Source organism: Dufourea novaeangliae, unplaced genomic scaffold (assembly GCF_001272555.1).
Source record: "Dufourea novaeangliae isolate 0120121106 unplaced genomic scaffold, ASM127255v1 scaffold228, whole genome shotgun sequence".
Classification (NCBI taxonomy): domain Eukaryota; kingdom Metazoa; phylum Arthropoda; class Insecta; order Hymenoptera; family Halictidae; genus Dufourea; species Dufourea novaeangliae.
Genome location: NW_015374150.1, coordinates 4702409 through 4717867, shown reverse-complemented (window position 1 = coordinate 4717867; position 15459 = coordinate 4702409). Strand labels below are relative to the sequence as shown.

The following is a 15459-nucleotide window of genomic DNA, read 5'->3' as shown; positions in this document are numbered from 1 at the left end:
TACACACACACCAACACACACATACAAAAGCAGTTAGACGAGTGTGTCCGTAGAAAGGAACCTTGAGGTTGCGGCACGGATCCATAGAACCGGAAGTACCGCGATGCGAAGCAGATATTTTGTTGCGTGTGACAGAGTAAAAGTCAATTGTTCCGATTATGTCAAGAAGAAACCCCTGCATCACTATAACATACCTCTAGAACGATTCATAGTTTAATTAGCCTTCGGGTTATCGATCGAAGATCGACGGTTCGATCGATATTTTTCAAGACAACGAGACTCACGGAACCTTGGGTAGAAAACTGGAAAGAAATGCGTTTGGGAAAAAAAGATTTCGATGCTTGGTAATCCGAGGGTTAAGACTGATTCAGCAAAGCACGCTGTAAGAAAGCCAGATCGTTTGTAATTACGATTACTATCGAATTTGTTTTTAATAAACGGCAGGTGCCATGATTACAAGTTTGTCGAGTGCCGTTTGACGTGAGTATACTGTTTCTTCTTTCTTTTTCCATGACAGTTTGTCTAGAACAGCATGGATCTCTTGATCGTTTTAATGATTGTTACCGTTGTTCATTGTAGGTTTCCTAATGACGCGAAGATCGATAGTATCGCAACGGGCGTATCGATGAAATCTCCTAGAGAACGGTTATTGTAAGGTGGCCAAAATACGGGCACAGTTCTCTTCCGTGGCCAAGCATTGTCCAAAGGCTTCGAGGAGCAACGGTTCCTCCGTCACAGCCACCTTGTAGTCCTGAAATGAAATCTTTCCGTCACGATCCACATCCAGTTTCTTCAACGCTAATTCCGACAAATCTCTGACCGCTTCGTCCGGATCTTCCTCTCCTGGCTGTTTCATCAAGCAGTTTCTGCAGGCGCAAAGCGATAAATCTATAAGAACGAATCGTGGGTAAGAGAATTGGTATTGGAGAGTTTCGCGTTTACTTGAACAGTAGAAAGATTTCGTCCTTTGTGATGAAACCGTCGTTGTTCAGGTCGTAAACCTTAAAACAAAATTCAATCTTCTCCCGTAGACTGCCGCGAAGGTAGAGATCCAGACCCATGATCCACGGTTCCAGTCTGACGATTCCTTCGTTTTCCCGATCCCAACAACAAAATATACGTTCCACCAGCGCATCTTCCGTGATCACTTTGAACATGTTATGGAGCGAGTCCCGAAACACGGGTCTGTCGATACCCTGAAAAAAATAATCACCGTAGTTTCTCTCATCGGTAAGTCTACACGAAAAATTCAACGGATTGCTGGTTAGAAACTGACGCGATAAAGATATCATTGAATCGGTGATATCTCGGCGACCGTGAGAAAGTTATGCGGGTTGCATGTTTGGTCGCGAACTGAAAATGACAGGATCACGCACGCGGCTTAAAATTCCTATGATTCAAAGTGTCACTATGTACCTGTAAGGCTAAGGTTTGACTCGATTGCTGCTGCCTTCTACCGATAACGAACGGTTGCCCTACTTGTTGCTGTCCAGAACTGGTTAACGTTTTGTAAAGCTTGCACAGATTCTCCAACTCCAGCCTGTGGTAATTGAACGACGCTTAGACAATATGTACCATATGTATATATGTAATGTCGCGGGAGTTATAAAAAAAGAAAAAAAAAACTCAGGGCTTAGTAGTTAAACAGATATCGATGCGGTGAAATATCATAGAAATCGCACGGGCGGTATGTGGACGATCGATAACTGACTGTCTATCGGAAGGATTGAAGGTTTAACGGGTTTACTTGCCAGGAAAATCTGGTTTTCTTCCTGAGCGATTCGATTAGCTTGATGGTGTGCGTGGAATTCCTGGTCTGTCCACCGTCCGGCATTTTTCCGCGATGCCTTATTCGTGGCTCGTGCTTCGGATTGCCGGAAGTTACTCTTTTCGAGGTCACGGATGCTTTGCGGCCGCTCATCAAAAAAATAGAAACGCTTTTCATGAGAGTAGCGCCCGCGCGAAGGTTCGTCGCGACGCTCCTACCTTCGGCGCCGACGCCGACGCCGAAGCCGAGGCCGACCACGGTCCCACGATCTGTTCGAGGAGGCATCGCGTTCGAAAATACGCTGCGCTCTTCGGACATCTCTGTGAAAATTGCAAGCTCGCGTGAGTCAACCGCTTACTTATTATTTCAAGCTACATTTCTCCGTATACATATGTATGTATCTATGTACACGTATCGTCTATAGTCCCATATTATTATGGATCGTTGCCGGTTCATTCTACGTTACGTTAACTTAGTATTCATTATTCATTTCTGACGGAAACTTTGTTATCCGGAGTGCACTATTTGGGGTGCACCGAAACGAATTTCTTTCAGCAATTAATTCGTAAAAAAGGAAATTCCGGTCGTTAGACATTTTTCATGCTCTTCTAATTATAGCGGACTCACGCAAAGGCAGATTGATCGCGTTAAGACGATAGAAGCTATGGTTACGGATCGATTGATCAATAGCACGAAACGATTCATCCCGTTCGGTTTAAAAGTGAAATTCTTTGCTTCTTGCCGTTCGATCACGGCTTCGAACGACCGGCCAATGAATAGAAATTGCACGGCGATACCAGAAATTGCAAAATCCATTCGGAGATCATTTTGTGTGTAACTGGAAAATTGCTATGGAAATTTCGCGAAGAACAGACCCTAAACGGATTGCTTTTACATAATGCATTTGAGCAGCTCCACCCGTCCCGAGTGAAACTAGATCGGTGCGTGTCAGGAACCAGTTATCCGTGAGATATGAAATATGAAAAGTTCTTCGGCAAGTCGGAAATTATTGTCGCTGTATCCGTGAAACGATAGTTCGCGTTTCGAGTAGTTCTCGTCTCGTAAAGTTTATCGCATCGTGCTTGGTACTGCAGTCGAAAAGTAATTTTCGTCAAGAATGATTGTGTTTTGGTGACACTGGTGTGGGACTAATAATTACTGAGACTCAATCTTGATCAACGTTGTAAACGCGGTTTTTTCGAAATATAAAAATAAGCCTGTTTGGAATAATGTTTGCCGCCGCTCTGGCTATAAAGTTTCGTGTGTAAATACCGGCATGATGTATCATGCGTGGTAAAAAACAAGCTTCTTTAACAGGTGGCGCCATCCGTGGTAAAAAAGCCCTCGTACTGACCGAAAAATAGTTGGCGCCGAATATTACATAGTGTTTCTTAAAATAATTCATATCTTAAAAAATTGCTCCGAATTTGCTCTCTCGGAATCTACAGTTACTCCAATCGCACAGTTTGTATCGGTCTCAAACTGGTAGACAAATCATACCGACAGGTGAACTTGAAATTTTAACTGCCTCCACATACATATGCACATATGTAAGAATGTTGAATTCAGGAGTTCCATTCGACTCAATTCAGGCTCAGCTAGTCAAATTTCTACAAAATTGCCAAATCCAAGATTTCTGTATTTCTTACTGTTGTATTTATAATATCTATCCGATGTGTCATACATTTTGGCGTCATTGTGAAATTGGCGGGAAATATTTATCACAGATGGCGCGCATGAAAGCATGAAAGATTTAAAAACATCGGGAAGAAGACCGCAAAAGTACCATGAGACATCGTACAAGTGCTCTCTGTCTAAGAGAACGAATTGGAACAATTGGTTTTTTGACAATGGAACAAGGCATGTATATACGCAGTTCGATGTCGTTATGAATCGTACACACAGATATACATATGTACTGGAGTCTGAGTTTGGGAAAATTGGTGAGCCAGGATACACAAAACATATGACTCTAAAATTGTTTACAGCCACACGGGAGTCCTGTGAAATTTAACATCGTCCTCGGTGTCTGTTCATCCGTTTTTTTTTTCACCCATAACAAACGTTCAGTCAGGAAGTAAATACGGTGGTGACTACCTATTCCGTTTCATTGAAATAGAAATTGGAGTGGGAAAAAGGGACCTACCCTAATTCATTGACCGATCGCGACCTGCCAGAGATAAAGAGAAGAGTCATTCGTCTCGTGGATACCGGAGTGATAAGACGCGAAGTGAACTGTCGATCGTGTTAAAGTACGTGACCTTTATCTTTCATTTCTAATTATTAGTCGGCTTCACACGAACGTTCTTGTTGTCGACGATTAGTGTACCACATGCCGCGGTGTGCATGGTGTGCATGTCCAAACTGTTGGTGTGAATGTAATTTCTATCTCGAGGCAAATTGAAATTCTACGCCCGCAAGAGTGGCGTGTGAAAGTGTTCCGTTCATTCGTCGACGTTTGAGTGTACGTGTAAAGTTTATAATATACAAAATATATTGTACAATTTAGTGCAAACAATCGTAAATTAATTCGATATTGCGGGACAAAAGTGACACACGATCTTCGTCACTTTTGTTCTCCCCCCAGATACCAGTTACAATATTCACGCAGTTTTTGTTCAATTCACAATCTTTGGCGATACTCCGCAAATCAATAATTGTTTAGTTGTGATTCAAACGTTGTTAATTTAGCGTAATTACCCGGAATCAATGTTTATTTTCTGTGCAGTGTTCTGTGTCTGGAAAGAACGCGCTACTGACACCATGACAGCTAACTTCCTACAGTTTGGTGGGTAATTGCATGGTGAAATGTGGTAACTTGGTACAACAAGTAAGTGGCACATCACTATATACTTTAATTTTATTGTGTATTTATTTATTCACATACGTAATATAAACGAAATTTGTCCGACCCTTATCCGAGTAGTCTATTTATCTAACGTAGACGAGCATTCGGAATGTGAGTTCATTGGACTAATAGTATGCATAATAAATATAAAATATTAATGGGGCTTTAGAGCCCCAGAAAGTCTGGTCGCGAAAGTATTTTCGATGTTATGTAGATAGGTCTATTCTTGTACAATGTATATACACTCGTCTATGACTGCCATCCAGCAGGAAGAAGGAAGAACCAATTGTCTAGTAGTTTGAGTATTTTGCCACGGATGGCGTTACCCGTCGAAAGAAATTTTATGGGCAGACCGGCACAAAAATGATTAGAAACAGCATTACTTTCATATTTGAACCGCATTTACAACATTATATAATATTGCTTTTTCTTCGCCAATTGCAGCATTTGAAAATTCGCAATTGATTGCTAATGGACTGTCGATGAATCGATTTTTTTAATGAATTCTCGTGAAGCTTTCTTTTCTCTCAGCTTTTAAATTTATAATTTACAGTTCAAGACACGGCACACGTATCACGGTACGCGTGTCCTCTCCATCACTGGATTCTATTACTGTGTACTCGCAGCGAGTCGGAAATGACTCTGATATCGCCCACGGAGGGTTAAAGAGCAACAGTTCTCATAGAACTAACTCGTGTTAGAATAGCGAATGCAACAACAGCCTTCAAATTTTCGATTTACCTCCCCGCGAAATTCACGCACATGCGATTAAATAGATCACATGAGTGCTTTGAACATGCAATCACGAAACGATGTAGTATTCCAAATACGACCACGATCTGCACAGCCCTTTTCTCCATGTATTACCTGCACAGCCCTTCGACGTAAGGTGAAAATAGTTTAAACGAACTCAAGAACAATGTTTCACGTTGTAGGGGAAATTACTGACTAATGGATTTGCATGTCTTTTATTCAGAAAATGCAACTGTTGGGCAGCACTCGTGTAAATTCCTAGGCCGTAATGCGAACCGATTGATCGCAGAGAATTTATGTCGTTTCGATCCTATCCGCGATATTTAATTGTTTAAATTATCTATTAATGACATTAATAATAAACTTACCGTTTAGCAAGTAGCAAACGCGACACGCCTGTTTCTTTCTCGTCGTCAATAGTTACGGCTTGTGACTTACAGGATAGTATCGATCAAACATTCTAGTCGATTGAACAACGGTTTAAATATCTTGTTTGCCCATGCCTTACCGTATGGCATTCTTCTTTTTAAGTTCGTCCAACTTTCAGATTTTATTTTATTCCGAAGTCGTGAAACAACCCTAGACCCATACTGTGGACGATATTCCGCGTGTAACAAACAGTTCGATGCTGTTTAAGGTTTAAGGAATTAACGCCATCTATTTTGTTTGTGCTGTGTGTACGGTTAAATACGATAAATTGCATTTATTGTAAGATACATCGTCGTGACGATCTTAGTAATAATTGCATCGATAAGTGCATTATACGGGTGCATTTAACAGTGATTTTAAAGCATCGAAATCTTGTTCGGTTGATTCGCCGATTGACTTTTCCCAGACTTGACGACTTCCGGTTGAAGTGGTGTTTTGGAACGATGTTTTCTAGAAAATACATATTTCAGATGCGGCTCTTCGATTTAAAGTTACCGAGGCAGTTTCGCGCAGTCTATTTCGCTCTGATTACCTGCAAAGCTTCTCGTAGACATTCCGAATGTAAAGTGCGTGATTTTCGATCCCCAACAGTAGTTTATCGAGGTTATACTGTTTATCAATGTTCTTCGTCAATTTCTGTTCGAAATCGTTCGTCGAATCGGTGCGGGAGAATGACAATGATTTGGAATTGTACTCGTATCCTACAGAAACACGTACAGTCTAATGAAAGTTATCGGATGACAGCTGTTGAAATCTATCGAACATACTGCATCCTATCTAACGCAGAAAAGTCAATCGGGAAAGAGCGAGCGTAGAACACTGCACGAAAATATATTCGTGCAAGTAGGAATTAATGCGTGTTCTATACATATTTATACATATAAGATATACGCGAGAAGACAGGGTGTACCGGCGGACTTTGTTCGCTTCTGAGCATCCTGGACATCCGAGTAATATCTGTCCGTCCCTTTTGTCGAAGCGAGAACATTCCTCGAACCGTTGATGATGCCTTTCGTCGGTGATTTAATAATGGATGTTTGTGACGCAGTCGTGTCTGTCGTCTCATCAACTGCTAGGTTAACATTTTTCGGCACGATATTTCCGTCTCGGGACAACTCTGTCGAGGTAGCTTTCAAATGCTTGGACAGATCCGACTGAAATAGAAAATTGGTCAGCTTACGTACCTACGCGGTATCTTTTTGTCGTCGTGTTGTCGCATCGTTTAGAATTTTGGACTATTACTGTGGATAATTTACTGGCCTCGCGGTGGATCGAATCGGTCAGCCCGGTGACATCCGTCAAGAATTCTTCAGCGTATCTCTGATTTTCGGTTGTCTCCTCGTTCATGATATTTTTCGCGCGAAAGTCTTCGTTCCCGGGGACGAAATCAACGTCGGCGATTCTGTGAACTCGAGCGCTACGCTGTTCACCCGAGTCCGAGTCTGTTTGCTTCTCTTCGCGATCAAAACAATCGAGATAAAGAACAAGTATTTTTTGTGCGCGTAGGATCTAGAGCTAATCGCCACATTACCTCTCGATTCCGATCTGACGAGAATACCGCAGTAAACCTAAAGACAGGAAAATCGTAACGATAACTACAGTATCGTTCGTACAGAATTGTTCGACCGATACGAGTTTGACTCACTTGTAAAATGAATGACAGCAGTACGATCACGATGGGTTTCATTTTTCATCGATTCCCGATCAACTTTCCGCGATAGAATCGATCGACGACAAACGAGCCACGCTAACGATCGTTCTCTAACGAAACGATCGGTTTTATAGGCGCGATACGTGTATACGCGATTGCAAGGTGCCGTGGCATACTGTATTTTTCAAAACATTCGCCTCAAACATCCGGATAAGATCGACCGTACGTACGACCGTCGCATTTAAACGCGTACGAATTAATACGTATCGCGAACGGGAAACGTTTGCCTAGCTGGCATGGGTATTTATTGAATTACAACGAATCTGAATTTCTAGTGAAATCCACAGAGTCCCCAGTATCTCCTTCCCTGGTAAACGAGCATACGACGTTATCATTTGATTCTCGATCTTTGATGGTACCTATTTGAATGCAGTAATATTGTTCTTATCGTAACGACTGCAGCGAACTAGGTGGGGGGGGGGGGGGGGCGGACGAGCGATCGAAGAAAGAAAATTGATTACTATAACAAATATTTTATTGTACAGAATTAGGTACGCATTTCGGGAGTATTACAGAAATGCGAGCGATGCAACTAATTATTATTTTTGTCAGTGTGCAATCTAGCCAATCAGTTTCATCGTCCCTATGCGAACGATCTGGAACAAGAGGAAAAGCGTAATAAATCGTCGCGGTACAACTATTTCAGAACTTTGTTTGGAAACCCAGAACATCGTAAGAACTATTTACCCAATAATTGCTCTCGAGAAGAGGAAGCGCTTCCGAGCGGAGAATTTTAACCATGGTATCCTCCGTGTCCATGTTTAGGATAGTGGTTGTGGTATTGTGGGTAGCCATGATGACCGTGATCATGATGACCACCGCCACCTTGTCCTTTGTATCCGTGTCCACGATTGCGAGCTGGTTCCGGCAACGCCTCTCTAGCCATCCTCGACAATGGTGTTTCTGGAAATATCGGTACAAGCGTATACATATCGATGATAAATTTTCATCGACGTGGATGTGCGGTGGCAATATGTGGATTACGAAACGGGGGGCAGAAGGTGTAGACTATTTTGAAAGTGGAAATGAGATCGATCTTCGAAAGAAGTAGAGCCAAGAGGCAACGATTTTTTTCCAAGGCTGTGTAAAATGGAGTGCTGAGACATTCGCCAAACGATGAGTCGGAATGCTAAGAATATTTCGATTTAATAAAAACGATAACAATGCACGACTAAATGGGTGGGCGGGGACTAGAATAACGCGTGTTTAATCGATTCGACGGGGAAAGGAAATCAATAAGAAGTCTCTTAACTCGATCACACTTGGTGTGGTAGATGTCGGGCTGTTCAAATACAGAAAGAACTCGAACGTCGCGAATGCTAATTGAAATTTGCAGGTCTGGGTTTGTTAGCACAAGAATTACGAGTCGACTACCCGTAATATAGTTTTCGATCGTTCATACGGAGTTATGTACATACGTATACATATATGTATGTACGTATACGGAGGAGACCTGCTTCCCGTGGCGTCTAAACGATTCGTCTGTCAGGGGTCTGCTTTACGATCATACTATTATTTCGTTTTCGCGGACGGTTCCATAAATCTCGAGATTTAATCAACGTTCTCCCGGGTGTTCCCTGTTTTCATCGCTAATACAAGTTTTTCGCCTCTGAATATAATCCATACGTACCTTGTAGTTCGGTAGCGGGGTAGCTCAAAGCGGTAGCCAAGACCGCGACCAGAAGGAGGAATACGATCTTCGACATGTTTCTCCTGTTGGCTGACGATTTAGCAAACTTCGTTGAGAATCGAGTGTGAAATGACGACGAGGAAATCTGGAGGGCAGTATTTATATAGGAATCGCGACCGTTCCTTCCAAGCGCTCTGGGATACCCCGACGCATTTATGCAGATAAGAAACAGGTACTCTTCGCGAGGAATGATCGCATCTCATTAGCACGAACGAGAATCCACTTTAAACAAGCGACCGGTCTCCGCTTTAGATGAAATTCATCCGAATCGCGACGATAAAAAACATATACATATATATTATGTAGATGATTCGGGTATGTGTTTCGCTTGGTTTTTTTTTTTTTTGTCGTTCGAACAAACCCCTTCGATCGATCGTTCGGCTTGTTGCTTCTTCTTTGCATATTTTTCCAAAACACTTGTTCCTCTTCTTTACCAGATATCCTACTCTGTTTCTCGGAACTTGTCGTAAACGTAAACGATCATAAGTGCTGTCACGCGTACAATACTATATGTTCTTCAACTGTTTGGTAGAACCGCGTAGCGTAGCCTTGATGGACCAGCTACACGAAGGTCCCTTTAATGTTATCCGTAAAAAATGAACCGGTCACGGGTCAGTTAGCGGAATTTTGTATCTACGACAGGCGTTGATTTCCACTCTGACATTCGGGCATCCCAAACGGGATATTTCTACGTGGTTGTTTTATTTCTGTCATTTTAATGGGCTATAAAGGCGGACGACAACTCGTTTCGTGCTGTCATCGCGTATAAAAAGAAGGAACAGATTATTCTAATAAAATACGCATCGACGGGAGCTTCTTTAAACGATTAATTTTTCGCGTACAAATATACACCTATACGAATAGTAAAAGGAACCTGCTTTCGGTAAAATATCAAAAAGAATTGCCGAGACAAATTGTTTTCGGCGTTCGTCGTTTTGGTTATTCTTTATATTCTCCTTTTGGGGTTCTCCTCGGATCGAGATTAGTGTAGCACCAGGAAACTTTTAAAGGATGGAAAACAGTAGAACTCTACATATCAAAAACAGCAATTACTTCCGATGAATCGTAGGGATATATATTTTCCTGTAGGAGTATTAATGCGAGCGATGCGTCGATTATATATAGATAATATACACGTTCTCAAGGTTACAGATACGACGCAACTTCTGCAACTTCCGTGTAGTATTAGCATACATGCACTTGTGGAACGAGACCGAGCCGTGCATACATACACATATACATGTTTCATCGGAATACCTTTCCCCACCATTTCCATACGGGAGGACGGATCGCCGAAACTATGTCAATTGCGTCGTCGTAACGAAATAGTGTTCCGAGGGTCGTGAATACCGGGCAGGTAGATATGCGTGTACATACGTATGCCGTATGTTCTCGTGGAAAACGTAAAATGAACCGTGGAAGACACGGTAACTCCCGCGCAAATCGAAGGAACGACTGTGTCGTGAAATAATACCGATGATCCTTCGAATCGGTTGATTAATATCGTTACGGCTCGTCAAGAATGCACGTCTCGTTGTTTAATCGTCGTTTGTTCGGGGAAAACGTTGCTTGGGTCGTTGTTTAACGGACGTGAACGTTTTTCCGCCGTAACTATTACTTACGCACACCTACTTTGGTAAATAAGAAGATAAAATTGGAACTCGGAGCGAGAGAAAGCCAAAGGAAGATGATATACATAGAAGTTACTCTGGAAAGCGATTTATTCGAAAATTATTTATTAATAGTTGCGTACGCTGATTTTGAGAATTTAAAAGTACGCTGTACGCGGAAAATCGTACCGCAAGGAAGTAGTGCTGCAAAAGTGTCCCCGTCGAGACGATTGCAGATACGGTATCGTACGATTTGCATGCCTGAACTGTTAATTTTATCGTTTCTAATCGACGCTAGCTCGTTAAATTCATCAACTATTCATAGTCTCGTAATTGTTTGTCCACTCTACACGCTACAGTACTGGTGTAATAAGCCGCAATTAGATTTTTTTTCACTCGGCCGCGGTTCGCGACTCTGGCGAATGATATCACGCGAACCCTTTACAATCTTTCGAATCGACGCGACTCGATCGATCAGTGTTCGGCATCAGAAAATTGTAAACGTGAGTATTATTGTATACGCAGATATTGATCGAATCGAGGACTCTGAAAATTTCGATGGTAAAGGGCGAGGGTGATTCGATAGGTTAGCAGGAACACGAATTAATCGATCGACGACGTTCGGCATTCCATGAAATCGAATACGAAGCGAATCGAAACGCCTCTTGAAGTCCGTGTTCGGTTTGCTATGCGTGTTAATGCCGCGTGGAATATTGGCTCGTCGATCGACCGGCTGGAGTTTTATTCGTCGGTAGTTGGTGTACGCCTCTTCTTTCTGAACACACAACAAAAGGATTCAGCGTCGTTGCTCGTACGGGTGAAAGAAAATTGTTCCGGATCCAGGAATCCTGGACTCGTTATCGATTTGCCGACTCACCCATTGGGAGATCCTCCATAAGCGGTGGCCACTGAACTGGCGACTCCCCCCTTTCCAGTGGAGTAACTGTTCGCGATAGCGGTTACCGCTCCAGGAGGGGATCCCGAGGATCCAGATCGTGTGGATCCTCCAGGGAAACTGAACACCATCGGGAAGTAGTTGTTCAAGTTCGGATAATTCTGTCGGCGACGGTTTCCTTTAAAAGGTACGAACGGAACGGACGGCTCCTCGTCGGTCGCATCGTCCTCTTCGTCGTCGTCGTCGTCGTCGTCGTCGTCCTCGTCATCGTTGTCGTGGACAACGACCGGTGGCTTTTTTGTTTTTTTTCCCCGGTTGACCTTCGGACGCTTGGCAGCCGCCTCGGTGGTAGGGTAGACGGGTTCTTCGGTCGGAGACACCGATGCTGCCTCGGTGGTGAACGCTGACGGAGACTGTTCGGATTCGGGTTGCTCCTGTCGCGTTCAGAACGGAAAGAAAGATTTTCTTATACATACTTTTGTTTCTTTGCCCGCTATTGTCATTCGACTTTTCGTAGACACGGAACTACCGCGATAAGTACCTGAGGAGGGAAACCACTCTGTTTCCGATGATCCTGTTCCCCTTCCGCGGGATATTCGTTTTGAGGATTATGCGGCCCGTCCTGAGGATAGTGTCCTTGTTGCGGGTGATGTTCCTCGGGTTGATATCCACCTGCCGGTTGCACCCCGGTTCGGTCGTCCTCGTTATAGGAATCTTCGGGCGCGGGGGCCGCTTGAGCCTCGGCGCTGGAGATTTCCGATTGTTCGATCGGTTCGGGACCGTTGTTCAAGTGCGGCGGTGTCTGCATACCACCGAAGAAAGCCTCGCCGCTGACGGCATTGCCTTGCGCGAATACGCCCGTCGCCTGACCACCGCCGTGACTCGAACGGCGTACTGGCCTGTAGTAGCCGGTGAACATCATCGCTCTCTGGGGATACGGTCGCACCGCCGTCCTCTTTTCCCGTAGAAAGACTATGGGATTACCGTAAGGATCCAGCATCACTGAAACTTTACAAACGGATCGCGAACATCGTGACCAATCGGAAAGTTTGTTCGTATCAAAATCGATCGGGGTTAGGTCTTCTCGCGACGATTGTTCATCGCACGACCAAAACCGCGACTAACCGACATACATACATACCGGGTTCGGCTGGAATAGCCCTGGACTCCGTGACCGCGATCGTCGTCGTCGTCGTCGCAACGACGACGAGGACAAAGCTCAACCACTGCGCCATCGTCGATGATTCTCGGTGTGATTCTCAACCTGAAATGTACAATTCTCGAGGACGATGGGGATCTTCGATCGTCGAGATCTCTCGAGACACTTTTCCCGCTATGATCGTTCGTCCCGGAAGTCTAAGAGTCCTGGGATATCCAAGCACTACCACCAAAAGGTCTAGCTGGTTCGCGAACTTTTTGCACGATGCTGCTTTTCTCGAATCCGCAATTGCTTTTATACCAGAAGCTAGGATCACGCGGGGGATGGGATGGGCGAACGACGACGCATACAGGGTATGGGATAGGATCGGTTGGATCCACGCGCAGAATGGGGATACGGGATCTTCTGGATCCCCCACCATGGCTCGTCGGGTGGTTGCCTCGTACCCAACAGGAGGATCGTCGTAACGCAAACGCGCGCGCGCGCATCGATCAACGATACGTGATCGTCATCCCTGATCGGCCTGCCGTCGAATCGAACGCATTAATTGCGATCCCCGGGTCTATATCGCCATTTGAATTCGGCTGATCGAGTCGTCGCATACGTTGTAGCTTCGTAGAAGAAGACCGTAGGAAGGGTGCCACGGTTCGACGCCGCGACGCGACGGCAACGGCAACGGCTCGATGACAACGAGGAAGACCGTGTTCTTCTTCCCTCTTTCTTTATCGGATAGGAACGCGTGTAACACAACTCTATTACGAGATAACTTGAAGCTTCGTACGCGATACACGATCCGTTTGACGAAGAGTACCGCGTTGATCCACGATCACTCTGGACGTTGATAGACGACGCGGAGGAATCGTAGTTGCCAGTTTTCCTCGTTAATCGACGAAGAATCGGTAATTTTCTGAGTCATGCGAATCGACGTCCGATAAGAAGATCTAAAGCCAGAACGAGGATGGTTCATACATTTTCAATCGTTCTATAAATAAACGGGATCCATGGAACGAGCCAGAACGACGACGCTTTCCGCTGTGATTTCTTCGGCCGTGATCGTATTTTCAAGGGAATTCGCGACTTCGGCATTTCTATTCTTTCCCCGCACGGTCCCCGCGCGCGTTCCTTTTTTTCTTTCCACGAACGCAGCTTCGCGGATCGCCGTTCGATCGTTGAGTTTTTTTTTCGTAAAAATCGGCCAAGTATCGATTCGGAAGACGAAAAGAATAGATCGAAGAACAAGGAGTAGGACAGAAGAGGGCGATAGATGTCGATGGTGTGGATCATTTTCATTGATTTTCGTGGTGGTTCGAAACCGAAGACAAGAAACGAGAGGACGGGAAACGGTGACGCGACGAGGCGGATCTGTTTGGGTTTATTTGGAATTCGGAGCACGAGCGCTCACCGGCCACCGCCATTGGACTCTTGCGGACTTTTGATCATCCCCAAGAAATATCGCCGTCTTTTGACCAGTCATATCTTCGCGGACGTTCTAGCGCGTACGATCGACGTGGTATTATTAATATTAACAGATTATGTCAAACTTTAGTCGACGTTCGACCATCGAATTCATCTCCATCGATCGTCGTCTGTATTGTACGGTATACATATATGTGTGCTTAACCGCTACCGACCGCTGAATACTTCATGAATTCGTACTATTTTTTGTAATGAATCAACTTCCAAACGCACGGTTTTCCAAGTCACGCGTGTCGTATTTTCGAGCGTGACCAGCCGACGAAAACCGGCACTTCCCCCACCTACGATAGAACAAACGGCCGTTCCACTCGGATGCAGCTGGATTCGCGATGCTACGCGAAAATTCAACTTACGTGTCGGTAACTCAGCGGGATATCATTTCATTTAGACGGGGACTGCGTGTTTCTCACGGGATATTAACATAATGTTTTTTATCGAGAGAAAAAATGGAACTCGGCTGCTCGTTTTTCGGTAAAACGAATCTCTGACTATCGAGCCTCGTCGAGTATTCGAGACGTTCGGTTCGACGACCCCGTGAACCATCCTATTTTGCGGCCCGTCCTCCCCGGGCCGAGCACAGAAATCGGACGACGATTGTTTCGTTTTAACATTCACGACGCGCGCTCGTTCGACAGATCTATCGTAGCCTATAGATACGAACCCGTTCGTAGAAAATCATTGCAAGAATCCCTTTGCTCTCGAGACTAGACTCGATAGCGTATTGTCGGTACGCGATATACATGTACACCATGATATGATACTGAATATATCACCGTATTTAATATAACGTTTCGACAAGGTTTTTGCTAAAATTAAATGCCGAGAACATTAACGGATCTCCACTACACGAAACAAGTAACGCAAGGACGTCTTGTCTCGTAACGATACGAGATTCGTCTCTTTTTCCCAAAAGAGACTGTAAGAGTAAGGTTGACGATCGAGCTGCGAGACGGGGTTCGTGAAATCGGAACCACGAATATCGATGGACTATACTCGGTTATCGGCGGCGATCGTATCGAGGAGAACTCGTAAACAGTTGGCGAGTCGCCATACGTCATCCGGTGGAGGATCTCCCCCGACTATTGTAAACCCGATGATGCAAGTCCCATAATAATGGAAT

The 15459-nt window shown here is 44.4% G+C and overlaps 2 protein-coding genes and 1 long non-coding RNA gene across 3 annotated transcripts; all 3 read right to left on the bottom strand.

Annotated features, from left to right (window-relative positions):
- Positions 1 to 646: 646 nt before the first annotated feature.
- LOC107191581 (EF-hand calcium-binding domain-containing protein 1) lies at positions 647 to 2086 on the bottom strand. The gene is made up of 4 exons (XM_015580642.1): positions 1752 to 2086; positions 1417 to 1540; positions 943 to 1196; positions 647 to 866 (listed from the first exon to the last, which is right to left on the bottom strand). Exons 1-4 carry the CDS (start codon positions 2084 to 2086, stop codon positions 647 to 649), a joined length of 933 nt encoding a protein of 310 aa, XP_015436128.1.
- A 5880-nt stretch (positions 2087 to 7966) lies between these two features.
- Positions 7967 to 9287, bottom strand: LOC107191748. The gene is made up of 3 exons (XR_001516283.1): positions 9140 to 9287; positions 8197 to 8412; positions 7967 to 8105 (listed from the first exon to the last, which is right to left on the bottom strand). It is a non-coding gene; the product is annotated as an uncharacterized LOC107191748 (long non-coding RNA).
- A 2149-nt stretch (positions 9288 to 11436) lies between these two features.
- On the bottom strand, positions 11437 to 12939 carry LOC107191762 (chromodomain-helicase-DNA-binding protein 1). The gene is made up of 4 exons (XM_015580864.1): positions 12846 to 12939; positions 12246 to 12712; positions 11687 to 12138; positions 11437 to 11584 (listed from the first exon to the last, which is right to left on the bottom strand). The coding sequence occupies exons 1-4, from the start codon at positions 12937 to 12939 to the stop codon at positions 11551 to 11553; spliced, it is 1047 nt and encodes a 348-aa protein (XP_015436350.1). The 3' UTR covers positions 11437 to 11550.
- Positions 12940 to 15459: the final 2520 nt, after the last annotated feature.

Coding starts and splice junctions, on each gene's coding strand:
- LOC107191581 (XM_015580642.1), bottom strand. CDS start 2,086: ATGTCCGAAGAGCGCAGCGTATTTTCGAACGCGATGCCTCCTCGAACA. Junction 1,541..1,751: donor AAGAAAACCAGATTTTCCTG/GCAAGTAAACCC, acceptor CAATTACCACAG/GCTGGAGTTGGAGAATCTGT. Junction 867..942: donor GAAATCTTTCTACTGTTCAA/GTAAACGCGAAA, acceptor TTGCGCCTGCAG/AAACTGCTTGATGAAACAGC.
- LOC107191762 (XM_015580864.1), bottom strand. CDS start 12,939: ATGGCGCAGTGGTTGAGCTTTGTCCTCGTCGTCGTTGCGACGACGACG. Junction 12,713..12,845: donor GGCTATTCCAGCCGAACCCG/GTATGTATGTAT, acceptor CCGTTTGTAAAG/TTTCAGTGATGCTGGATCCT. Junction 12,139..12,245: donor AGAGTGGTTTCCCTCCTCAG/GTACTTATCGCG, acceptor TGAACGCGACAG/GAGCAACCCGAATCCGAACA.